A 25,800-nucleotide genomic window follows, 5' to 3' on the forward strand; every position below is an offset into this window, starting at 1 on the left:
ATAGCTTTAGCAAGTCTTGGGGATTGATTAATGAGTAAAGAACAAAGACATGATATTTCCTGGCTAACAAGTTTGCAGGAAGGCACATAAACTGATAAGAAGTTAGAATCCACGTGGGCGGAATTACCTAATGCTAAACCAATCCAGGAGGCAGAAGAATGTTAGGGGGAAGGTATCTGTACTGAAATGAAATGTAGAAAAGTTGGGTCTGCCTCAGTATCTGTGTGTATTCCCAGGGTAAGGGGAAGCACCCAACTTTGCATTGTTGTAATAGTATAATAAAGTTCTTTGTTCTCAATTTTTGTCTCGAGCAAATTCTGTGAAGGTACTTCTGTTTCTCGCACCTCTATGAAGTCACCCCTCGTCCTTCGTCGCTTTCAAAAAAGAAAAGAAGCCCTAGCTTGGCCAACTTTTCTTCATGAGACTTGGTCTCCAATCCTGGCAACATCCTGGTAAATCTCCTCTGTGCCATCTCTAAAGTTTCCACATCCTTCCTGTAAGGAGGCCACCAGAACGAAACACAATACTCTCTGTCTGGTCTCCCCAGTGATTTTTTTAGAGCTGCAACGTCATCCCCTCACGACTCTTGAATTCAATTCCCCGATTAAAGAGCAGGCATACCATCCACCTTCTGAACCACTCTATCCATCTCCATGGCAATCTTGAGGGATCTCTGGACCTGGACATCAAGATCCTTCTGTTCTCTGCACTGTTAATGATCCTTCCATAACCACAAACTCCATCTTCAAGTTCAAACTTCCAAAATGCATCATCTCACACTTACCTGGATTACACTCCCATCTGCCACTTCTCTGCCCAACTCTGCATCCTCTCTGTATCCTATTGCAAACTCTGACAACCTTCAACACTATCCACAACACCTCCAATTTTCGTGTCACCTGTAAACTCACTGATCCACCCCTCCACTTCTTCGTCCAGATCATTTTTTTTTTAAATCACAGGGGTCCTGGAGCAGATCCCTGCTGAACACTAGACGTTGACCTACAGGCAGAAGACCACCACCCTTTGTCTTCTGCAGGCAAGGCAAGCCAATTCCGAATCCAAGCATCCCAGTTTCATTGGATCCCACGCCTTGTGGCTTTCTGAATGAGTCTACCATAGGCCAACACCTCAAATAATCCTTATCTGAGCTGCTGATTGTCCACTTCTCTCCACGTGGGCTACCTGATCTGCTGAGTAACTCCAGCAGCTCATGGATTCCTCAAGATTCTGACGCCCGCGGATCCTGCGGTTCTCTGACAGTTGTGGGAGTTTGCTGGGCTGAATTGGCTATGGTTTCCCACTCATTGAAAGGGGCACTGAGCTGCCATTGAATATCAGAAGCATATGCTTAAAAACTCTTCAATTTGCTTTCAGAATGGCAAGAGGTGGTTTTAATCCTGTCACCCCATCCTCTCTCTGCACTCTCAGTTCAGATTGAAGAGTTTTGAGCTGAAGTGGGGACAATCCCCTCCCCTCGCACTCCATACTGGCTGAGATCCTCCAGCAGTCCAATTTGTTTCATATTCCAGCATCTCCAATCACTTGGATTCATAGAAAATAGGACCACCACACCATTCAGCCCTTCAAGCCTGTAATGATACTATCATGGCTGATCACACAATCTCAGTCCCCGATCCCCACTTTCTCTCCATACCCCCGATCCCTTTACCATATCCAACTCCCTTGCGAATGTATCCCACAGCGAGCCTCATCCACCTGCTGGAGGATCTCAGTGGGTTGTAAAAGCATGATCGATGTTTCGAGCTAAACCATTTATTGAGGTTGGTTAAATGTAATAGAGAAGGCAGTGCAAAGAGGGTAGGGTGGGGCAGGGGCCCCTTTGGGATCGGTGAACCAGGGAGAGGTGAAAGACGACAAGCAGAGCAGTGGCAGATACCAGACAGAGAGGGAGAGAGGCTGAAACCCATGGAGTCAGGTAGAGGAAGATGAGTCCCACAGAGGGAGGTGGATGATTCAAAACAAGGGCTGTCAGTTCTGAAATCTGACAGAGGAGAAGGTGACAATAGGCCAGATTGGTGGGGTGGGGGGGAGGTGGGGTAGAGAAGTGGAATAATACAGTGGAGAGATGTGAAGGAGACTGGAATTAAAACGGGGTGGGGGGGGGTGGGAAAGGAGAGACAAAATGGGGAGAGGGAGAGCAGAGGGGATACAGAAATGGGCTGAAATTTGAAAATTCTGTCATACCGCTGGGCTCTGGACTGCCCAGGCAGGATACTTTTCCAGAGAACAGGAGTTGCGAGAGTGGGACGATTCAAGTAGGTAAAGGGTATAAGCAGACTGGTCATCATGGGAGCGGCCAATGTGTGAGTGAGCCAGAGTTAGAGCGGACGGTCAAGGTTTCTGCTCAAGTGGCAGAGACTAAGGTCAGATGCTGGTGGAAGTCTATTGTTATTTACTCTTTGACTTTGCATTCGTGCCAAGGTAGAATTGTCAGAATAGGAACGGTTAATGGGAGTTTTCAACTTGTGAGATGTGGGAATTCTAGAGATGTCATCTCCCTGACAGCTATATCTGCACGAGGTGCATCAAGATGCAGCTCCTTACAGACGGGGATGGGGAACCGGATACAGAGCCCGATGACCTACAGCTAATACAGGAGAATAGATAGGAGATAGGAGTTACAGGGAGGTAGTCACACTAAAGCTTCAGGAGGCAGGTACCTAGGTGACTGTCAGGAGAGGGAAAGCAGGCCAGCAGGCAGGTAGAGCAGGATATCCCTATGGCCATTCCCCTCAATAATTAGTGTAATGCTTTGGATACTGTTGGGGGAGGGGAAGACCTACCAGGGCAAAGCTGCAGGTCTCTGCCACTGAGCCTCACCCTGTGGCTTAGAAGGAAGGAAAAGGGGAGCAGTCGTGATAGGGGATGCGATAGAGGAACAGGCAGAGATTCTATGGTCACGAAAGATGGTTTGTTACCTCCCAGGTGCCAGGGTCAGGGACATCTCGCATCGGATCCATGGCATCCTGAAAAGGGAGGGTGAATAGCCAGAAGTCATTGGCATCAATGACGTTGGTAGGAAAGAGGATGAGGTTCTGAAGAGAGAATACAGGCGTGATGGAGTAGTGGCCGGTCAGGTTGAACCAGCCCTCTCCGGGAAAAAAAAGAAAAAATGTTTGGAAAAGACAAGGCTCAATGGATACAAAACTCAAGAAATAGAAGTTAAAGTTACAGAGAAGAACAAGATGGCACCCAAGAAAGAGAAAGTAAGAACAACGGGGAAAAAAAAGAAGAAAAATCACCGGAGAAGAAAGAAGACGGCCTTACCTGCACGAAGGAATGAGGAGCTGCGGTGGTGAAGAACAGCCGATCTCCGAGGTTGGTGAGTGCCCTGCGAAGTCGTGACCTCCCAACCGGTGGACTCCAAAAATGGCTCTTGGAGCCAAACAAAAGTGCACAGTGCACAATCAAAGATAAAGTGAACACCGGCAGGAGGGGGGCTCGGCCGAGGAGCGGGCAGGTACAAGATGAACAGCTGAGAGATGCCCGGCATCAGGGCGCTCAGCTGGAGGATAAAAACAACGGAGAGGAAAGGAGCGAGGAGCCTGACGAAGAACGACAGTGGGGTGACAGACAACAAGAGGATCTACAGCAGGAGGGCAGACAGACAGACAGCCCACAAAAGGAAGACCAACATCAAGAGGCCCAGCAAGAGGAGGCCAGAAAAAGACAGAAGTAATTCATCAGGAAAAACAGAAGAATCACAGACGCAAAGAAGAGAAGAAGACACAAACACAAGTACAGACACAGAGGAAGAAGAAGACCAAGATCTTCACAGGGAAATAGAAGGTAAAACTGATGGACAGAATATAGATAAAGCCTTTTTTTGAAGAACAAATGAGATCATTAAAAGAATGGTTATCATTAGAATTAAAAGGAAAACGAAAAGAGCAGAAGACAAAATGCAAAGTTTGGAAATTGCACTAAATTCTAATGATAACCATTCTTTTAAAATTTTTAAGATATACGACAAGAGAAAATATACTGGAGTGGTCAAGGAACTAAGTTAGAGAAGATAATAAGCCGTTGGAATATAAGGGACAAAAAATATTTTTTTACCCAGACATAAGTTTTGAACTCTTAAAGAAGAGAGAGGAATTTAATACAGCGAAAACGATTTTATGGAAAAAAGGTTATAAATTTATGTTAAGACATCCAGCCATACTTAAAATATTTATACCTAGGGAACAAAACAGACTGTTCTCCGATCCGGAGGAAGCACAAGAATTCGCAGAGCGTTTGCAGGACGGAAGAAGAGATGTAACAAGAAAGAAGACTGGCGATTAAGTATATATGAAGATGTAAAAATAATGTATATGTAAAGAACTAAAGATGGAAAAGAGAAGGGAAGGAAGGAAGAAGGGGGAAAAAAGAGAGAGCTTTGTTATATGTAAAAAAGTGTTTGCTGGGGGGGGGGGGGGGGGGGGGAGAGAATGACCGTCACTGCAAAATCAGTTGACACTTGCGAGCAAGATCGCAAACCAAAAGTTGTGGTTGCCCAGCAAGGAATAAGGGGCAACTCAGAGAAGGGGGGTGCATTTGGGGTTAAGGTGTTATTGGGTGTGGGAGTTGTTGGAGTATTTTATGTTTTAAATGTGTTGTCATACATTGAGTTTAAAAAGGGAAAACTAAAAGATAAAAAGGGGGATGGAGGTGGTGAGGAGGCAGAAAAGAGGTGTAAACAAGATATAAGATGGCCACATTGAACTATATGACTATAAACATTAATGGAATAAATAACCAAATTAAAAGAGGCTACTAAATTTACTGAAAAAATAAAAAATAGATATAGCATTTGTGCAGGAAATGCATCTAACTGAAGTGGAACATAGATTAAAGAAAGACTGGGTAGGACACGTAGCAATAGCATCATATAATTCAAAAGCTAGAGATGTAGCAATATTAGTTAACAAAAATGTACCAATCAAAATAGAGAAGGAAATAATAGATCTAGCAGGAAGGTATGTCATGATAAAGTGTCAGATATACTCAGAATTTTGGAATTTGCTCAATATATATGCACCTAACAAAGAGGATCAAAAGTTTATGCAGGATATTTTTTTGAAGATTGCAGACACACAAGAAAATATATTGATAGGAGGGGATTTTAACCTGAATTTGGATTCATTGTTGGATAAAACTGGACAAAAGACAAGCAAAAAGAATAAAGTAGCCAAATTTATGGTTAATTCAATGCAGGAAATGAAACTTATGGATATATGGAGGAGACAGCATCCAAAAGAGAAGGAATATTCATTTTATTCAAGTAGGCATAAAACATACTCATATGTTTTTATTGTCAGCCCATATTCAAGGAAGAGTTAGGAAAATTGAGTATAAAGCTAGACTTCTTTCACCCTGTAATTAGCAGTAGAACTGGAGGACATCCCACCAAGAACATGTAGATGGAGGTTAAACTCCATGCTACTTAAAAGGCAGGAATTTAGAGAGTTTATTGAATGCCAAATTAAAACATTTTGAAATAAACACAGAATCAGTGAAAGATAAATTTATAATATGGGACGCAATGAAAGCCTTCATTAGAGGACAGATAATAAGTTGTGTAACTAAGATGAAAAAGGATTACAATCGGGAAATAGAGCAGCTGGAAAGGGAGACAGCATATATAGAAAAGGAACTTGTGAAAAGGGACGATATAAAGAAAAAGAGAGAATTGACAGACACAAAAATAAAATACGAAACATTACAAACTTACAAGGTGGAGAAGAACATAATGAAAACAAAGCAAAAGTATTACGAATTGTGAGAAAACACATAAAATATTGGCCTGGCAACTTAAAACAGAATAAGCTAAAAGAACTGTATTGACATCAAGGAAAATGGACAAACAAATCATATATAACCCAACAGAAATTAATGAAAACTTTAAGGAATTTTATGAACAATTATACCAAACTGAAAATGAGGGGAAAGATGATAAAATAGAAGAGTTTTTAGCTAAAATTGAACTGCTGAAATTGCAAGAAGAGGAACAAAACAAAATCATTTGAAATAGAGGAAGTACAGGATATATTTAAAAAGCTGCTGAACAATAAAAAAACCAGGAGAGGATGGATTTCCAATAGAATTTTATAAAACATTTAAAGAGTTATTAATTCCTCCTCTCCTGGAAGTAATGAATAAGGTAGAAGAAACACAAAACTTGCCAGACTCGTGTAAAACAGCAATAATTACAGTAATACCAAAGAAGGGGAATGATCAATTAACACCAGCATCATATAGACCAATATCTCTACTTAATTCAGATTATAAGATCATAGTGAAATTATTAGCAAACAGATTGGCCGACTGTGTACCAAAAATAGTAAAACAAGATCAAACTGGATATATTAAGAAAAGACGAACACCGGATAATGTCTGTAAACTTATTAATCTAATTCATGCAGCTCAAGGAAATAAGAAACCAATGGTGGCTGTTGCTTTAGATGAAGAAAAAGCTTTTGACAGGGTAGTGTGGAACTACTTATTTAAGGTATTACAGAAGTTCAATCTGCCAGAAAAATATATTAATTGGATTAAAGCATTATATAATGGACCATTGGCAAAGGTAGTAGTAAATGGATATGTATCGAACCAATTCAAATTAAGTAGATCAACTAGGCAGGGATGTCCATTTTCCCCCTCATTGTTCGCCTTAGCAATAGAACCGTTGGCAGAGCTGATAAGAATAGAAAACAAAATAAAAGGGATAAAAATAAAGGAGAAGAAGTGTAAAATCAGCTTATTTGCAGATGACATCATAGTATACCTAATAGAACCAGAGCTATCAATAAAAGAATTACATAAGAAATTGAAGGAATATGGAGAAACATCAGGGTACAAATCAACACAAAGAAAAGTGAAGTGATACCAATGAGTAATGCGGATTATACAGAATTTTAAAAAGAATTACCATTTAAATGGCAAGCACAAGCCATCCGATACCTAGGTATCAGGTTAGATAATATCTTAAGCCATTTGTACAAACTAAATTATCAGCCACTAATAAAGAAATTGCAGGAAGACTTAGAACATTGGAAAGAATTACCGCTAATGTTGATAGGGAGGGTGAACTGCATTAAAATGAATGTGTTCCCAAGGATACAATACTTATTTCAAATGTTACCATATAACCATATAACCATATGCAGCTCAAGGAAATAATTCCCTTAACAGAAAAATTATTTAATGAACGAAAGAGAATAATAAGGAAATTCTTGTGGAAAGGGAGGAAACCACGGGTAGCATTAGATAAACTAACAGAGAGGTATAACCAGGGTGGTTTGCAGTTACCAAACTTCAGAAATTATTATAGAGCCGCACAATTAAGGTACTTATCAGATTTTTACCAGACGAGAGAAAACCAGACTGGACTAAGATAGAACTAGATAAAATAGGGGAGAACGTACCGGAACATACACTTTATAAGTGGGATGAAAAGCTGGTACAATATAAAAGCTCACCAGTATTGCATCATTTACTTAATACATGGAAGAAGATCCACTTAGAAAGGAAAAAAATGAATTTCCAAATACCAAAATTGTTATTGACGCAAAATCCGCTAATCCCTTTTACAATAGATAACCTTTCCTTTAGAGAAAGGGAGAGAAAAGGAATCAAAAGAATAGAAAATTGTTTTTTGGGAAATAATTTATTAACATTTGAACAATTAAAGTACAAATATGGAATAACTCATGGTACAATGTTTGCACATCATCAACTGAAAGCTTATTTAAAGGATAAATTGGGAAACAGATTGAGATCACCAGAATAAAGCAGTTTTGAATATGTGATAACAGACACAATGATAATTAAAAGATTTATAACGAACATGTACATTAAGCTGCAAGGTAAGGAAAATGAGGAAATAAGCTATAAACCTAAACAAAAGTGGGAAAAGAATTTAAACGTAAAGATAAAAAATGAAGTATGGGAAAAGTTATGTTCTGGAACTATGAAGAATACAATAAACACAAGGTTACGCATGATACAGTATAATTGGTTACACGGGCTATATATCACGCCTCAAAAGTTAAAAGAATGGGATCCAACATTATCAGAAAGACGTTTTCACTGCAAGAAGTAAACAACAGTATATGCAATTTGGGCATGTACGAAAATGAATACGTTTTGGGAAGAACTAAATCAGATAATAAATTTCTTTGGCTTGGCTACGCGGACGAAGATTTATGGAGGGGGTAAAAAGTCCACGACAGCTGCAGGCTCGTTTGTGGCTGACAAGTCCGATGCGGGACAGGCAGACACGATTGCAGCGGTTGCAAGGGAAAATTGGTTGGTTGGGGTTGGGTGTTGGGTTTTTCCTCCTTTGCCTTTTGTCAGTGAGGTGGGCTCTGCGGTCTTCTTCAAAGGAGGTTGCTGCCCGCCAAACTGTGAGGTGCCAAGATGCACGGTTTGAGGCGTTATCAGCCCACTGGCGGTGGTCAATGTGGCAGGCACCAAGAGATTTCTTTAGGCAGTCCTTGTACCTTTTCTTTGGTGCACCTCTGTCACGGTGGCCAGTGGAGAGCTCGCCATATAACACGATCTTGGGAAGGCGATGGTCCTCCATTCTGGAGACGTGACCCATCCAGCGCAGCTGGATCTTCAGCAGCATGGACTCGATGCTGTCGACCTCTGCCATCTCTAGTACTTCGACGTTAGGGGTGTAAGCGCTCCAATGGATGTTGAGGATGGAGCGGAGACAACGCTGGTGGAAGCGTTCTAGGAGCCGTAGGTGGTGCCGGTAGAGGACCCATGATTCGGAGCCGAACAGGAGTGTGGGTATGACAACGGCTCTGTATACGCTTATCTTTGTGACGTTTTTCAGTTGGTTGTTTTTCCATACCAAAAACATACCAAAAAATCCAGAGATCTTTCTTTTAAGTAACATAAGAAATAAAAAATTAGGCCTCAAATTGGATGAAGCGCAAAAAAGATTTATTATGATGGCCTCAGCAGTAGCAAAAAAAATGTATAATGTCAACTTGGAAAATGAAAAAGAACCTGAGAATACAGCAATGATACATGGAAATGAATAAATGTATTCCATTGGAAAAAATAACATATAATTTAAAAAATAAAGTCACATTGTCCAAATAAATTTGGGAACCATACATTGAACATAACAGAGAGAGCTTGCCTCGGACCTCCATACCCTAAAATGATAAGAAGACAAAACGACTGTGACACATTTTTCTTGCTTATTTTCCTTTGTGTGAAGACATTGTTTTATGTTTTTATTGTACTGTACATGTTGAATATTTATTGGTTTTGGAGGGGGGAGGGAAGGGAGAAAATGCCACTGTGTATATTTAATGAAAAATGTTTGTATATATTTTGGTTGTTTTGGTTCACAGTGTGAAAAATAAAAAATTATTTTAAAAAAAGAGAGAATACAGGGAAGTAGGTCAGATGCTGAAAGGCAGGTAATCTCAGGATGCTCCCTGGGCCACAAACAAGTGAGGGTAAGAATAGGTTGATATTGTGTCCAGTTCTGGTTGCCTCATTACGGGAAAGATGTGAAATCTGTGGAGAGGGTGCAGAGGAGATTTACCAGGATGTTGACTGGTTTGGAGATCGTGAAGAAGGATGAGAGGTAACGTAATAGAGGTCTGCAAGATTACATGAGTCAGAGATAGAGTGGACAGCAGGCACCTTTTTTTTTTCAGAGTGGCAATAACGTATAACAGAGGACATTGGTTTAAGGTGACAAGAAGACATCAAGGGGAGGCGTTTTTACACAGAGAGTAGTGAGTACCTGGAACACATTGCCAGGGTGGTGGTGGAGGCTGGTGCAATAGGGACATTTAAAAGATTCTTAGGCAAGCACATGGATGCAAAAAAAATTGAGGGTTATGGGTGTGAGGGAGGAAAGAGTTAGTTTGTTGAGTAGGTTTACACAGGTTATTACAACATGGAAAATAATTCTAATGAGGCAAGGTTAGCAGAGCTGTGAATTTTCTCTTTGGAGCGAAGAAGGATGAGGGAAGATTTAATAGAGGTCTGCAAATGAGTTGAAAGGGAAGGTTGAGAATCACTGCTCTAGACCCAATTGTTACTGAAATATTTTGCTTGAGAAAAATGGTCATTGGCCCATTTCCTTTGGAGTTATGAAACCGTGCACATAACAAGTCAGTGAGGTACAATTAAAACAGTGGTTTTCAACCTTTTTCTTTTCACCTATATACCAGCATTTTTTGTCTTCCAACCTCCCACCTTTATCCACCTGTGACCTTCAATGTGTTAGCCTGTACTTTGCCACTTGCCCCTTCCTCCCTCCTGTCCACTCCCTCTGCCCCAGCCGTTCCCCTTCCTGCTCCTCCCACCCCCCCACCTTTTTATTCAGACACCTGCCAGTTTTTGGTTATACCTGATGAAGGGCTCAGGCCCAAAACGTTGGTTACCTGTTGCTTCCTACAGATGCTGTGTGACCTGCTGAGTGTCTCCAGCACATTTACATTGCACACGCCCCCAGCACAGGCAACCTCTCCTGTTTAACTCGGCGCCACTGTCGGTCAGTTCCACACCTGTGCTGATGCCCATCTCTGTCTCCCCAGAGCAGTCTGGAGCGGTGCCCATTCGGCTACTCAGGAGGTTTGAGGGCCTATGCTATGACCGGGACCACGTGCGTGAGCAGCAACGCCGAGCCAGGCGCAGTGTCCCATCGCAGGAGCCGCCCGTCCAGCTGCACCTCTCAGCACATCGCAGGTAGTGGCGTCTCCCTGCCGGGACAGGGAAGGGGAATGGGGCTGCCATGACCCGGCCTGACCCCTGCTGTTCAGTGCCCTCCCTCTACACATCTGCTGCAGCTGTGGGCCAGTTCCACTCCCCATGGCAGGGACTGCTCTGGTCATGGAGACACTCCCACACTCCCCTCACCCCCCACACTTACCCTGACCCGCCACACACCCCTACCACACCCTTCCATCCCCAACCCTCCCCCACACTCTCCTAACCCCAACACACCCTGACCCCCACACACCCTGACCCCCACACTCCCCTCCCTAACCCTCCCCTCACTCCCCTCCTTCAAACTCTCCTCCCCCATACATCCCCCCACACTCACCCTGACCCCCACACTCCCCTCCTTAACCCTCCCCTCCTTAACCCTCCCCTCCTTAACCCTCCCCTCCTTAACCCTCCCCTCCTTAACCCTCCCCTCCTTAACCCTCCCCTCCTTAACCCTCCCCTCCTTAACCCTCCCCTCCTTAACCCTCCCCTCCTTAACCCTCCCCTCCTTAACCCTCCCCTCCTTAACCCTCCCCTCCTTAACCCTCCCCTCCTTAACCCTCCCCTCCTTAACCCTCCCCTCCTTAACCCTCCCCTCCTTAACCCTCCCCTCCTTAACCCTCCCCTCCTTAACCCTCCCCTCCTTAACCCTCCCCTCCTTAACCCTCCCCTCCTTAACCCTCCCCTCCTTAACCCTCCCCTCCTTAACCCTCCCCTCCTTAACCCTCCCCTCCTTAACCCTCCCCTCCTTAACCCTCCCCTCCTTAACCCTCCCCTCCTTAACCCTCCCCTCCTTAACCCTCCCCTCCTTAACCCTCCCCTCCTTAACCCTCCCCTCCTTAACCCTCCCCTCCTTAACCCTCCCCTCCTTAACCCTCCCCTCCTTCACACCCTGCCCTCTGTTAACAGTTCACTCCCATTTGCTGGTTCATTGGTTTCCGTTCCATCAGTCGTGGAGACCTGCGACTGCTAGTGGATGGTGAATTAACCTTTTATGTTTTTGTTGCAGGCAATTTCATCTCCAATTGAAAAGAGATGCAAGTATGTTCGCAGAAGACTTTAATATTGAAACCAAAAGTGGCCAGGAATATGGAGAGCTCTCGCATATCTATTCCGGGGAGCTGCGGGGTAAGTCTGGATCACACAAACTGCCTGTAGTCCTGCCTCCTGCTCAACATAACTCCCAGGGCTTCAGCAACTGGTGTTTTACATGTCATCCAAACATCTGCAGGCACTAGAGTCGAATGCTGGAGGAACTCAACAGATCTTACAGCATTCCCAGGAAGGAAGTGTTAACCAATGTTTCAGGTCCTGAGCCCTTCAAAGGCTCTCTGCTTCTTTCCTGAAAGGCTCAGACCCGAAACGTTGGTTACCCTTTCCTTCCTCTGGATGCTGTGTGACCTGCTGAGTTTCTCCAGCACATTTGGTAAATAACTTCCCAGTGAACAGTTTTTTACCTGGATGTTACTGTCCAAGATATCAATGTGAGAGGCCATTTAAGACTTCCGTATGGCGTTCCCTTTGCCTCCTGTTTACCGCAGGAGGTAGGCTGCTTAGTGGTTTAACAGGGCAACCTTGATCACAAGATGCATTTATTGTCACATTTGAGCTATTGGTGAGGAGTCCATCAGACATTTCTCCCGACCCACAGTCGGTGCAATCTGGCATCTCATCTACATCTCCCTGCTCCAGTCAGACACAAGGATTGGGGAAACAGAGCAATGGTAGAGCAAAGAGAGGGGAGGTTGCTGGTCAATGAGGTGCTCTGGACCCAGGTTCTCAAAGCCATCCTGAAAGCCTTTACGCCACTGAGAGATCTTGAGCAGAGATTCCTAGCATGGGGGGGATTGTCCAGTGGGCGGTTGATGGCTGGTATGAACGAGGGTTTTGTGCCATGTCTGAGTTCTCAGTCTTTGAATTCCCATTTAAAGATTCATCACTGTCTCCAGTGTGTCAGCATTGCCTTTAATCAATGAGAGTTGTTGGGCGCTATCACACAGAAATCTGCCCTTCACTCTATCTCACCTCTACTGACCAGGCTCGTCACATTTGCCTGCATTCAAATCATAACCTTCTAAGCCTTTCCTATCCATGTACCTGTCTAGATCTCTTTTAAATATTTCAACTGTCCCACTTCCACCACTCCCTCTGGCAGCTCGTTCCAAGCACCCACCACCCTCCCTGTGAAGAAGGTGCTATTCGAGTCCCCTTTAAATCTCACCTATCTCCCCTTAAATCCACACCCACGAGTTTTGTATTTCACTACCTTGGGAAAAGACAATGATGGTTTACGTTATCCATGCTCCACATGATTTTATAAACCTCTCTAAGGTGTCTCACCCCCACCCCCACCCCCCACCCTCAGCTTCATACACCCCAGGGAGGAAGGTCCCAGCCTATCTAGCCTCTCCATATAATTCAAGCTGGCTTGTCTGGTAACATTCTTGAGAATCTTTTCTGCTCCCTTTCAGTTTAATGAGATCTTTCCCATAGCGGGGTGACTAGAACTGTGCACAATACTCCCAAGTGTTGATCTCACCAATACCCAATGCGATTGTAACCAATTCCTGTACTCAGTGCCCTGACTGATGAAGGCGAGTGTTCCAAACGCCTTCTTCATCACTCTGTCTGCATCACCACTCCTCGTCCAAGGCCTGCCCTGGTTTAATCTCCCAAGGTCCCTCAACTTGTCCAGGTTAAATTCTATCTGCGGCACCCCTGCAGTACTCCACTGGTCACAGACCTCCTGACTGAGTAACCACTCTCCACTACCATACTCTGTCTCCTACCATCAAAACAATTCTGTATCCAATTGGCCCGCTCACCTTGGATCCCATGTAATCATCACTTTCCGGATGAGCTGACATTATGGATTCTTGTCAAAGGTTTTGCTGAAGCCCACGAGGACATCTACTACCCAATCTTGATCAATCTTATTGATCACTTCAAAAAATGTCAAGATTGCGAGACATGATATCCCCCCACACAAACACACGTGGACTCTCCGTAATCAGTTCTTGCTTTCCAAATGCATGGACATCCTGTCCCTCTAGTAACTGACCCAGAACTGATGTTGAGTTCACCAGCGTGTAGGTCCCTGGTTTTGTCCTTGCAGCTGCTTTCAAATAAAGGTACAACAGTAGTCACTCCCGATCTTGGCACATCAACTTGGCCCATCGATGAGGCACACACCTCTGCCAGGACACCAGAAGTTTCTTTCTTAGCTTCCCGTAGCAAACTAAAATTCACTTGATCAAACACCAGGGAGTTATCAACCGTAATTTGTTTTAAGACGTCAAACACCTCCACTTCTGTTGGGTGGACTCACTTTAAGTTTGTCCCAAGTTCCTGGCTTCCATGCCTTTCTCCACAGTTAGACGGGTCACTCCAGGTCCAGGGATAGATGAACCAAGGATGGATGGTAACTAAGATGGGACGGTCATTCCAAGACCAGAGCTGGATGGATGGTCACTGCAGGACCAGAGCTGGATGGATGGTCACTGCAGGACCAGAGCTGGATGGATGGTCACTGCAGGACCAGAGCTGGATGGTCACTCTGGGGCTAGAGATGGTTGGAAGGTCACTCCAGATCCAGGGGTGGATGGATGGTCATTTGAGGGCCTTCAACTTCTTGATGTTTCTCAGCATCTTAGCCATCAGCTAGCTCTGCCGTGTTCCTAGCCCTGCTGCCACCTGAGGATTATCAAGGAGAGGAGTCCCAGGGTGTGGGGTGGGTTCAAGAGTTTGCTCTGTCTTTTGGCCACTGCTCAGCACTGTGTTGACCTGCAGTCATGCAGCACACCTGCCCCCTGCTGGTCACCCTCCTACCACTGCTCCCTCAGCATGTTTGTCTGAGGTGTCTGGCGTGATCCAGTGTGCAAGATGTGAGGTGTGTGGGTGTTAGGCTTGTACAGGCAAGACCTGACTTGAGGAAATCCAACTTTATGCAAATCCTCCCATAAAATGTTCAAGATTGAGAAAACCTTAAGTTTGCTGGAGTTTATCAACAAATGGATATGAGTTTAATTGTGACAGCGTGGCTCCTTCTTCACACAGAGCGCGGTGGCTGCCGGAGGTCATGGGAGAGGTGGGGACAGCTGCAACCTTTAAAAAAACTTTTGGACCAGTGCATGGATAGGGGAAGTTTAAAGAGATATAGGCCAAACACGGGAAAATGGGACCCCAGCTCAGGTTGACAACTCGGTTGGCATGGATACGATGAGCCAAAGGGCCGTTCTCTGTGGTGTAAAGCTCTGACTCCATGAAACTCAACAGCAATGGTTAACAAAACCATCGCTGCTCCGGCCCCATTGATGGAACACCACACACAGGTGCTGGAATAACTCAACGGGTCTGGCAGCATCTGCGCAAGGCGATGGACAGTCAGTGTTTCAGATCAAGACCCTTCATCGGGAATGAAACACCACAAGATAAAATTGAAGTTATCAGGCACCTAAACCGGCCTTTGTCACTCTAATCAGGGACTGCTCCAACACCGTAATAGGACTGTCTGCTCTAGTTCCTGTACTTGGATCCCTGTGAATATTTATTATCTATTTTATGCACTTTATTTCTTTTTTAATTCAACTAAGTTTACACTTTTAGTTTTATAAACAAATATCTGTTTGGCTGCAGCAGGTAGGAATTTCGGAGAATTTGCATTGTACATTATCTATGACACGATGGTTAAGTTGCTTGACCGAGCTGTCTTCCTCCCACACACAGATGAGAACAGCTCCTATTGTCATGGCTCCATCATTGATGGACGATTCGAAGGTTTTATTCAAACACAGAAGGGCAGATACTATGTGGAACCTATGGAGCGGTATATTCAAGGGGAGGATCCTGCCATCCATTCCATTATCTATCACCAGGATGATGTTGGTGAGTGCTTGACCGGATCACCCTTGGCGAGCCACCGTCTACCTGTCAATGCAAGGAGGGGAGCAGTTGGTTTGAGCTTACCGTCCAGCTCACAATGTTCCTTGACCCAGGGCGCAGTAACCTGAAGAGTGGCAGAAAACCGAAACCGGGAAGGAACATCAACATCTCCCAATAAAAGCAGGATAATTTAATCAGAGAAAGACAGGGGCGGGTGATTTCCCAGGAAAGGTGATTCTAGAGCGAGAGGAGGTAGGTTTAAGCTGAGAGGAGAGAGATTTAGGAGGGGCCTGAGGGCCAACTTTTCACTCGGAAGGCGGCCTGTATATGGAACGAGATGCCTGAGGAGAATGGCAAAGAGGGCTTGATTTCGATGTTCAGGGAGTTTTTAATGATGAGACAACAGGATTTCAGGCACTGCAGGTACCTGGCAGGGTGAAGGCTGGTGAGTTTAGGGAAGCCGGTTGATGAAGGATGTTGTGGCTCTGGACAGGATAAAAGAGACTTACGATGGATTGAAACATCTGGATCACATAAATCCTTTGATGAGTACAGGTGTAAAGTACGATTAAGAGGGAAATCAGGACGGCAAACAGAGTTGGAGTTGGCAGGAAGGATGAAAAAAATCCAAAAGTTTCTACAAGTACAATAAAACCCCTGTTATGTGGAATTCAAGCAACCGGAAAACTCAAGAAGCCGGGGTGGGAAGGAATCAAGGAAAATAAATAAACACACAGATATTTAAAATCAATAAAAAATTAAATACAAGTTTAAAATCGTAAAAGTGAATGTTCTCTGAAGTAACACATATGGTGAAGATGGGAGCAAATATTCAGCCAGCAGAGAGCCTTGGTCGGGCTTTGCTTGTAGCAGGTGTTTGAATAACGTTGTGTGAAGCAGCAATGGCATCGCCCAGGATGTAGAGATTTGGGGTAGGGGGGAATAATTATCTACAATGTTATTGATCGTCTTTCAGGCAGCTCCACGGAGGGCGAGGTACCTGCAGATGCACCGACGGTTAAATGTTTTCAAAGATCTGACTGAAAGTAAAGTAAAATGCTTTAAGGTTTATACATTCATGCAAGTGAAGTTGGTTCAGTGCAAGTACAGTCTAATATTTTGTCTTTTAAACTGTTTATTTTTAGATAGGCATTGTGAGAGTAAGTCTCAAGCATTGGAAAAGCATCTATCAATTCCCATAGATGCCAGATACCAGAGGTTTTACTGGGTATTAAAAGTATATGGGTGAGTTGGGAGAGAATTTACCCCATTAAAGATCAACAGGGCTATGTTTGCATGGAGCCATAGAAGATGGGTAGGATTCAGAGTGAATATTCCTCATCACTCGTCACAATGAAGATCAGGGGAAAGCATGGAATTGAAGTGGACAGGTAAGAAGTACCTGGGAGGAGGTGTTGGTAGCCTTGTAATTATTCGAGGGGCATATCCCCAGGGCTTGATGCAGAGGCCTTCACTGGGATGGTTACGTTATCTTTGTCCTCGGGTAAAGGGCTGGAAGACTGGAAAGTGGCTAATGCTGCATAATTGTTTAACAAGGGCAGCAAAGTTCAAACCAGGAACCACAGGCAGATGAACCTGACATCAGTGATGGGAAGGTTGCAGGAGTGGCAAATGGAATTTGCCTCTGACAAATATGAGGAGCTGAACTTTGGGAAGGCAGAGCAGGGCGGAGACTTGCCCGGTGAATGGCAAGGCTCTGGAGAGCGTTGTGGACAGGGTGGGGAAGAGGGCATTTGGCACACTGACTTTCATTGAGTGGGGTATTGAGCACAAAAGTTAGAATCTCATGGTTCAGCTGTGCAATGCATTGGTGAGACCACTCTCAGAGTCCTGTGTGCAGTTCTGGTCACACAGCTAATGGAAGGACATAATAAATTGGAAGAGGATTCACCAAGATGTTGCTAGAACTGGAGGCCTTGGATTATAGGGAGAGGTTGGATAGGCTGGGCCTTTATTCCTTAGAATGCAGGAGGGTGAGGATAGACCTTATTCAGGTTCATAAAACTATGAGGGACATGGTGAGAGTGACTGTTCTCAGTCTTTTTTCCAGGGTGGACAATTCGAGAACTAGAGACATAGGTTTAAGGTGAGAGGAGAGGGACCTGAGGGAAAACCTTCTCATTCTGTTCTGTAATGAGCTCATAGGGTCATTGACCCACAGCATGGAAACAGGCCCAGGGGTCCAGCTTTCCCCCGCCACCAACATGCCTCCGACTCTAGCCCCACCTGCCTGCGTTAGGCCCGGGACCCTGCAATCCTCTCCCATCCATGGAGTCATCCAAGCGTTTCTTTAAGGAAGCCAAGGTACCTGCCTGTATCACTTTGACAGCTCGTTCCATGTGCCTACCACCCTCTGAGCGAAGAATTGTCTCCTCACAACCCTGCCCTCACCTTATAGATGTACCTTTTTCATCTCGGATTTTCCCTCTCTCGGAAACATTCCCCTTATCTATGCCACCCATTATTTTCTGACCTCAATAAGATCCCCTCTCTACCTCGTGTGCTTTAAGGAAAACAGGCCTAGTTTTTTCTGGTTTCTTGTGATAACTCAACTTCCCTAATCCTGGCAACTACTTTGTAAAGCTCTTGTGTACTTATTCTAACTTTATAATATCCTTCCTATAGCTGGGAGACCAAAATTGCACATAGGAGTCAAGATTCAAGATTCTTTTATTGCCATGAAAATAATATTACACAAAATTTCCTTTAGTCTACTGTAAGGCAGATAAAGATTCCCCATCAGCAGAAATTGCCTGGTACACCTTGCAGTCGGAGAAAGAGAAGCAAACGAGAAATCCCCAGAGTCACTGAGTGCCGTGGATTTGCCCACCACAGCCTTGCAGCCACTCAGACTCCAGTCTAAACTATCGGCAACCTGAGCTCCAGATCCAAATCTCCAACACAATCTGGAAGTCTCCATCGCGCCTTTAAGCACCCTCTCAGTTCCGATATCTGGTACCCCTTCAGCCAGCCTCAAGCCAGTCTCTGCAGCCTTGGAGAAGTTCCCTTGACGGCAGCCGCCAGCAGACCATGGCCTGCATGGATTCCTCATTTAGAGTCACCAACAGCCCCGCCGCCTGCGTGTTCTTCAGCCTCAGAGCCATCCCTGGTTCGCTGCCGTGCCTATCATTCTGTGGGTCGACTTCTCTGTCTCTCGTTCTCAAACAGGGAAGGATGGTGGTGGTCTCCCCATTTTCTGCTGTCCTGCACCAGACCCCCCGTAGTCTGCAACCTCCTCGTGGCTGCTGCCGAACATAGGCGCCACCATCTTGGACTCAGACTCCGCGGTCGCAGGATTTTATAATAAAACCTCGGTCAGCTCCTTAAACAATCTGTTTAAAGTCTGTGTGGGGCCGACGGCAGTCGATCCTGGCAGTTGGACCCTGTGGGGGAGTGCTGTGTCACTGCTCCCCGCAGGTCCACACCACTGCCTCTTTTTGCTTCTAAGTGTGGCCTCACCAAAGTCTTGTACGACTTCAACACGACATCCCCAAACTTGGATTTAATGCACCGATCGATGAAGGCAAATGACCCATACACACTATTCATGACTGTCTACCCGTGCTGCCATCTTTAAAGAGCTACTCCCCGAGGTTCCTCTGATCCATAACCCTCGTTAGGGCCCGATCATTAACACAGTAAGTCCTGCCCTCATTCGATTTACCCCAAATGCAGCACATTGCACTCCTCTGAGTTGAACTGCATCTGCCATTCCTTAACCCAGTGCTCCATCTGATCTAGATCCTGTGATAACCCTGGTAACCTTCTTCATTGTCCACCGTAGCACGTATTTACATGTCAGCAGCAAATTTACTCACCTTGCCACAAACATCCTTGTTCAAATTATTTTACTTATAGCATAGAGGTTAGTGAGCCATGTTACTACACCAGTGACCTGGGTTCGAATCCTATGCTGTCGTTAAGTAGTTTGTATGATTTTGCTGTGTCTCTGTGGGAAAATGGCAGGAGTTTAATGCAGACAGGTGTGAGGTGATGCATTTTGGAAGGGCAAACCAAGGTAGGACATACACAGTAAATGGTAGGGCATTGAGGAGTGTAGGGGAACAAAAGGATCTGGGAATATAGATACATTGTTCCCTGAAGGTGGCGTTGCAGGTGGACAGGATTGTAAAGAAAGCTTTTATAAATCTAAGTATTGAGAACAGGAGTTGGGATGTTATGGTCAGGTTGTATAAAAGGGCCTATCTCATTGGCCTGGAGACTAGGTGGCGACCTGGTGGCGACTCGAGTCTCCGCTGGTTGCAGAGACGTCACAGCAACTGCTGGAGACGTCGCGGAGATGTTGCCGCAACTTCCGGGCGAATTGGTTGTCACCTTGTCTGGAGACATCACGGATGTCACCCTGGCGCCGCCTTGGTGAGAGCGCAAGCCATTTTTTTGATCGTCCGAGTTGCCGCGATGTCTCCGCCAATGAGATACCAGTGTAAGACATTGGTGAAGCCAAATTTGGAATATTGAGTGCAGCTTTGGTCACCAAACTACAAGAAGGAAATCAACAAGATTGAGAGAGTTCAGAGAAAGTTTACTAGGATGTTGCTGGGTCTTCAGAGGTGGAGTTACAGGGAAAGATTAAACAGTTTATTCCTTGGTGCGGAAGAGTGAGGGGAGATTTGATAGAGGTTTACAACATTATGAGAGGTACAGCCAGAGTGGATTGAGAAGGTTTTTTCCACTTAGATTGGGGGAGATAAATACGAGAGGTCATAGTTTAAAGCTGAAAGGGGAAAGGTTTAGGGGGAACATTAGGGGAAAGTGCTTCACTCAGAGAGTGGTGGGAGAGTGGAATGAGCTGCTGTCTGATGTGGTGAATGTGGGCTTGATCTTAAGTTTTAAGAATAAATTGGATAGATACATGGATGGGAGAGGACTAGTGGGTTATGAAGTGGGAGCAGGACAGTGGGACTGGTAAAATTGGGGTCAGCACAGACTAGAAGAGCCAAATGGCCTGTTTTCTGTGCTGTAGTGTTCTATGGTTCTTACACTGAACATACTTCACTTGCATGATCATAAAGCCTTAATACTTTATTTTCAGTCACATTCTTTGGAAACATTTAACCGTCGCTGCATCTGCAGGTTCCTCCCCCTCCATGGAGCTGCCTGAAAGACGAACAATAACATTGTAGATAATTAACCCCCCCCCCTCCAAGTTTACTGACAAAGCCTCTGACCGGGGCAACTCTTACTAAGTAGAGATAAGGACACACTTTAAGAGAGTCACCCCTCTTCATCCTGAGCGACGCCATTGCTGCTTCACACAATTTTATTCAAACACCTGCTATGAGCCCTCCGCTGGCTGAATATTTACTCCCATCTTCACCAAAGGTTTATGTGTTACTTCAGAGAACATTTACTTCTACAATTTTAAACTTGTATACTTTTATTTTATTCTTATTTATTTCAATTTAAAAAATGATTTTCCTTGATTGTTTTGCCAGTTGCTTGAGGCTGCCGGATGCTTGAATTCCGGATACCAGGGGTTTTATTGCATTTACAAGGGAGGTGCGCTGCCGGTATTCACGGAGTTGTCTGCAGGGAGTTGATTATGAATGTGTCAGGAAGTGAATTGATACCAATGTGACTAAGGGGGTTGAAGAAGAAAACATTGTGTGATGGGAGCTGAGCAGGGAGTCGATCTAATCAGACGCTTTGTGAAGGGAACTTGGCAAGGACTCAAAGCAAACAAGTGGGACACAGTGCAACTTCGTCCCTGAGACTCTTCAGAAAGGACACTAATGCTCAGGGGTTTAATGAACTGTAAAAAGCTTGTAACTCCCTTCAGGGTTGGTCAGTCTTGCCTGTACAGTGGTCAGGTGACGCCCTGCCATTGGACGAGCTGCCTGAGCTGGGTGGCAGGGTTTACAGGCTGCTTGTTTAATGCTGAGTGAACGTTATCTCACTGTGCGAGTTTCTGCCATCCCATTCCTACTCCCGGCAATTGCATTACATTCTATTGCCCAGCAACCATGCTGGACCACCGCCTGAGATTAACCCTTCGGCTGCTTGGGTCTCAGCAACTGCCTCTGCCCGCAGGAGAGAAGCTGATACCAGCCATTGAAATTCATGACACTGAATTCCACCCAATTAACCTCCCAAACCCTGTTCGTCTTTGGAACGTGGGAGGAAACCGGAGCACTCGGGGTGGGGGGGGGGGGGGAACCCACGGGTAGAATGTACAAGCGGCAATTCGAACCTGGGTCACCATCATCGTGCTAACCGCACTACCTGTTGCACTTGGAGAGGTGGGCATGAGATAGCAGGGTGAGGGTCCACCACTAATGTCCGTCGTACATTCCCTCTGCCCAGTAGCAGCTGTTCAGAGATGCCCTTGTCACTACTGGGGCAGAGCTGTGATTCCTATGGGAGGACTGCCTTCATTCTCCTCCATGGAGAGGAACCGGATGAAACCGAGGGGGAGTAGATTGAGAATGGGGGTATGTGGGGATGGGTCAAAAATGGGGGGGGGGGGGGTGGGGAGAGGGGGAAAGGGGAAGAACAGGTGGATTTGAAGAAGAGAGAGACTTGTTAGCTGGAATTGGAAAACTCTGTTTACACCATTGGGCTTTAGACTGCCCAGGCAGATGGAAGATGCATGGGGCCTCACTTACAGTCTTTCACCAAACTGTCTTCAGCTACACCCTGAGTGACTCATCTTCCCCCACCTGACCCATTCCATTCCTCCCTTTGTCAGGTATCCACCAATCTGCCTTGGTCTCCCACCTCCACCTTTCCCATCTACCCATCGTGCTTTACCACTCCCTTCTTCATGGCCCCTAGTGGATGACCTTTTTCCCAAATAATACCCCATCGACCACGTCTCTGCTCTTTCACAGGCTGCCCATAGCCTCCTTAAGTCTTTGTCCATGATCCACACTTGGCCAGACTCACGTGGGTTGTAAACACCTGAGCCTCCAACACCAATCCCCCAGGGGGGAAACGGACAAGTCACGGGCTGCCCACCTGTAGGGACTGATAACCAATCCGCAGTCCACACGATGGTGTTTGTGCAATCCCACCTGCTGGAAGTGTTTAGTAGGTGGTAACGACGCTGGCTGAGGGATTGAAGGTAGTGACTGGACTGTGGGATGAAGTGACTTCAGTTCCACCAGGGCTCAAACGAGGCACCGAGATGAGGGGATACACTTTTCATCCTCTACCTGGGGGTTGTGGAGAGTTGAGTATATTCGAGGCAGGGACCTGTAGATGAATGGATAGAAAAGAATCAGGATATGGGGTCAGTCAAGGACAGTGGCAAAGGATCAGCTGTCATCCCAGTCGCTTGTTGCCCCTTCATGGTGGTTTTCAGGCTCAAAGGCTGAGTGACCAGCTCCTGCTTCTATTTCTTCTAGTTTGTAAAGTCAGCAATGTGGATATTCACTCATGATTGCACCGTTCACTTCTCGTCGACCCCTTGTTAAGTGAGGCACCCCCTGATCAGCCCAGGCCCCAAGACCTAGGAAACATTCAGTTAGGGGCTGATGTGGCAAGTTAGCGGTCATCCTAGAAAAGTGCCCCTCTAACCTCTACTCCATCATTGACCAGAGACTCAGTTGGAGCTGTGGTTATACCCACCTCCTGACTCCCCGAGGCTCCTCACTAAAGCTGCAGCTCCGACCTCAATACCTGCCAAGGCACCTCTGGAACAGTGACTGCCTGCCCCATCGCTGCAATGGAAAGGCTGCCTCCAACTCCTCCCAAAGCCAGAGCTCTGCCACAAAAAGGCCAGCAGGTGCTTGGGAACACCACCAGGTCATCAGGAAGGGACTTTGGAGAGCTGGAAGGGGGCTGGGGGAAACCCAAGCCATTCCACACATCTGTGATGAACAGGAGGATGACGAGAGTGAGGGTAGGACTACGCAGGGAAGAAAGGGGGATGTAGGTAGAGAAAGAGGTAGGGATGGCCCTTAATAAATATCTTGCTTCACCAGGGAGAGAGACTTTGATGTATATAATATTATTCCCCATGAATGCTCAGTGTCCAATGTGCTGGAATATGGCAAGATTAAAAAAGAGGTAGTGAAAAACATTCGGATGTGGTATCCTCCAGGAACCAAGGGAAGCGAGAGAAGACATTTGCATCCTTCCTCGACACAGGAGAGGTAGCAGAGGAATGGCAGCATTCGATGAGGTTCCCCACAGTAGGCTCATCCAGAAAGTCACGATGCCTGGGATCCATAGAAACCTGGCCACTTGGATTTGGAATTGGCTGGTTCACAGAAGGTGGTAGTAGACGAAGCTTATTCTGTGTGGAGGTTGGTGACTCGTGGTGTTTCTGGGTCCCCTGCTTTTTGTGATCTTGCTAAATGGTTTTGCAGGTGATGAATGGATAATGTAGGTTGCAACAGTTTGCAGAGTTGGACGGAAAAGTGGCAGATGGAATTCAGTCCGGATCAGTGTGAAGTGATGCACGTTGGAAGGTTGAACTTGAAGGTGGAGTATGTGGTTATTGGCAGGATTCTTAACAGTGTGGAGGAACATGGATCTTGACGTCTAAGGATCCCTCAAGGTTACCGTGCATGCTGATAGGGTGATTAAGAAGGTATATGATGTGCTGTCCTTCATTAGATGGGGGATCAAGTTCATGATCCATGAAGTAATGTTACAGCTCTGTAAAGTCTGGTCAGACCACACTTAAAGTATTGAGTTCAATTCTGGCCACCTCATTAGAGAGGATGCAGAGGAGATTTACCAGGATGTTGCCTGGACTGGAGATGATGTCTTATGGAAAAATGTTTCAGAGCTGAGGCTTTTCTCTTTAGAGCAATGGAGGACAAGAGGTGAAAGAAATGGCAGCACTTCCGAAGCTGCTGTAACCGGTGTGGGCCTGGGGAGAGTGTAGACGCAGCATCCCCCCGAAGGGTCTAACCGCCCAGTCCGACTGTCAACAGCTCTGTACAGGTTTTAACTGGCTTGTTAAAGGAGCCAACTGTTTTTTATTTAAAATCCAGTGACTGCAGGGTCTTGGGCTAAAATGGCGGCACCAAGTGTACAGCAGCACCCGCAAGAGGTGCAGGCCACCAGTAACGGGGAGAACTCCCCTTGTTGAGGGGCTCGGTGGCTGAAGGACACACATAGGCGGCAAACGGTTGGTGACTTGCACAGACGGTGGCTGCTGGTGATTCACACTACGGGCTCATGAGAACCATGTATCAGAACCAGGCCTCGAGAAGATGCTGAGGGAAAGGAGGGCTCCTGAAGGCCCTTGGGCGCTGAAGGCTTCTTCATCGTGCCGAATGCTTGGATCTGGGCATTGGTTACAGGCTTTTTGGAACTGAATCGGAGTTTTGTGCAGCTGTTGAGGCTGCAGGAGCGCTGGGGGTGGAACTATGGACACTCAGTGATTCCGAGGGTCTCTTTTGCTTCTCCTTCTCTGATTGTAAGGGGCGCCTGGAAATGCTAATGGATTATCTTTGTCTACCTTATTGCAATTTCATGTAATATGACATTTCTGTTTTATTACATGACTATAAATAGTATCTGATCTGACATAATCGAAGTATATAAGATTATGGTTGGCTTAGGTAAGGTGGACAGCCAACATTTTTTTTTCCTTGGGTGGCAATGGCCAATACCAGATGTCTGTTGAAGGTGAGTGGAGAAAAATTTAGGGGAGATGTCAGGGGTACTTTTTTTTTTACACGGAGAGTGATGGGTTCCTGAAATGCATTGCCAGGAGGGTTGGTGGAGGCTGGTATAATAGGGGCATTTTAAAGATGCTTAGATAGGCACCAGGATGGAAGAGAAAATGAGATTGTTTTGGAATAGGTTTACATCGGTTGGCCCAACATCATGGACCCGCACTGTGCTGTAATGTTCTGTGTTCATGTTCCATGTTCTGTGTTCATGTTCCATCTTCTGTATGGTCCACCTGTCACTGAGTGAAAAGCCCAGACCTTAGCTTCGAGGCACGAGGGTTTGGAGACCAGATGAAAGTGGAAAATATATGGAGGTTAGAGACCTTCTTGCCCTCCAGTCCAGCCTTGCTCAAATCATGCCCTCTCCTCACTAACTAAATGTGGATCTGCATGAGGAGGTTTCTGGAGCATCAATAAATGAAGTGGAGCAGGCAGAAACATCACAAGTGGAAGATAATAGGAGGCAGATATGCTGAGTGCCTTTGAAAGGGTG

The 25,800-nt window shown here is 45.6% G+C and overlaps 1 protein-coding gene across 10 annotated transcripts in view; it reads left to right on the plus strand.

Moving 5' to 3' along the window:
• LOC138758885 (disintegrin and metalloproteinase domain-containing protein 10) overlaps positions 1 to 25,800 on the plus strand; it is a 97,365-nt gene that overhangs the window by 2,163 nt on the left and 69,402 nt on the right. For 7 of the 10 annotated variants that reach the window (XM_069928424.1, XM_069928422.1, XM_069928420.1 and 4 more), the window contains exons 2-4: positions 10,581 to 10,731; positions 11,762 to 11,880; positions 15,478 to 15,636. In XM_069928424.1, coding sequence (XP_069784525.1) covers positions 11,796 to 11,880; positions 15,478 to 15,636 — 244 coding nt within the window. In that variant the 5' untranslated portion in view covers positions 10,581 to 10,731; positions 11,762 to 11,795. The remainder of the gene's footprint in view (positions 1 to 10,580; positions 10,732 to 11,761; positions 11,881 to 15,477; positions 15,637 to 25,800) is intronic. The other 3 variants (XM_069928425.1, XM_069928426.1, XM_069928423.1) reach the window with 3 other exon arrangements.

The sequence above is a fragment of the Narcine bancroftii genome, chromosome 3 (assembly GCF_036971445.1).
Source record: "Narcine bancroftii isolate sNarBan1 chromosome 3, sNarBan1.hap1, whole genome shotgun sequence".
Classification (NCBI taxonomy): Eukaryota; Metazoa; Chordata; class Chondrichthyes; order Torpediniformes; family Narcinidae; genus Narcine; species Narcine bancroftii.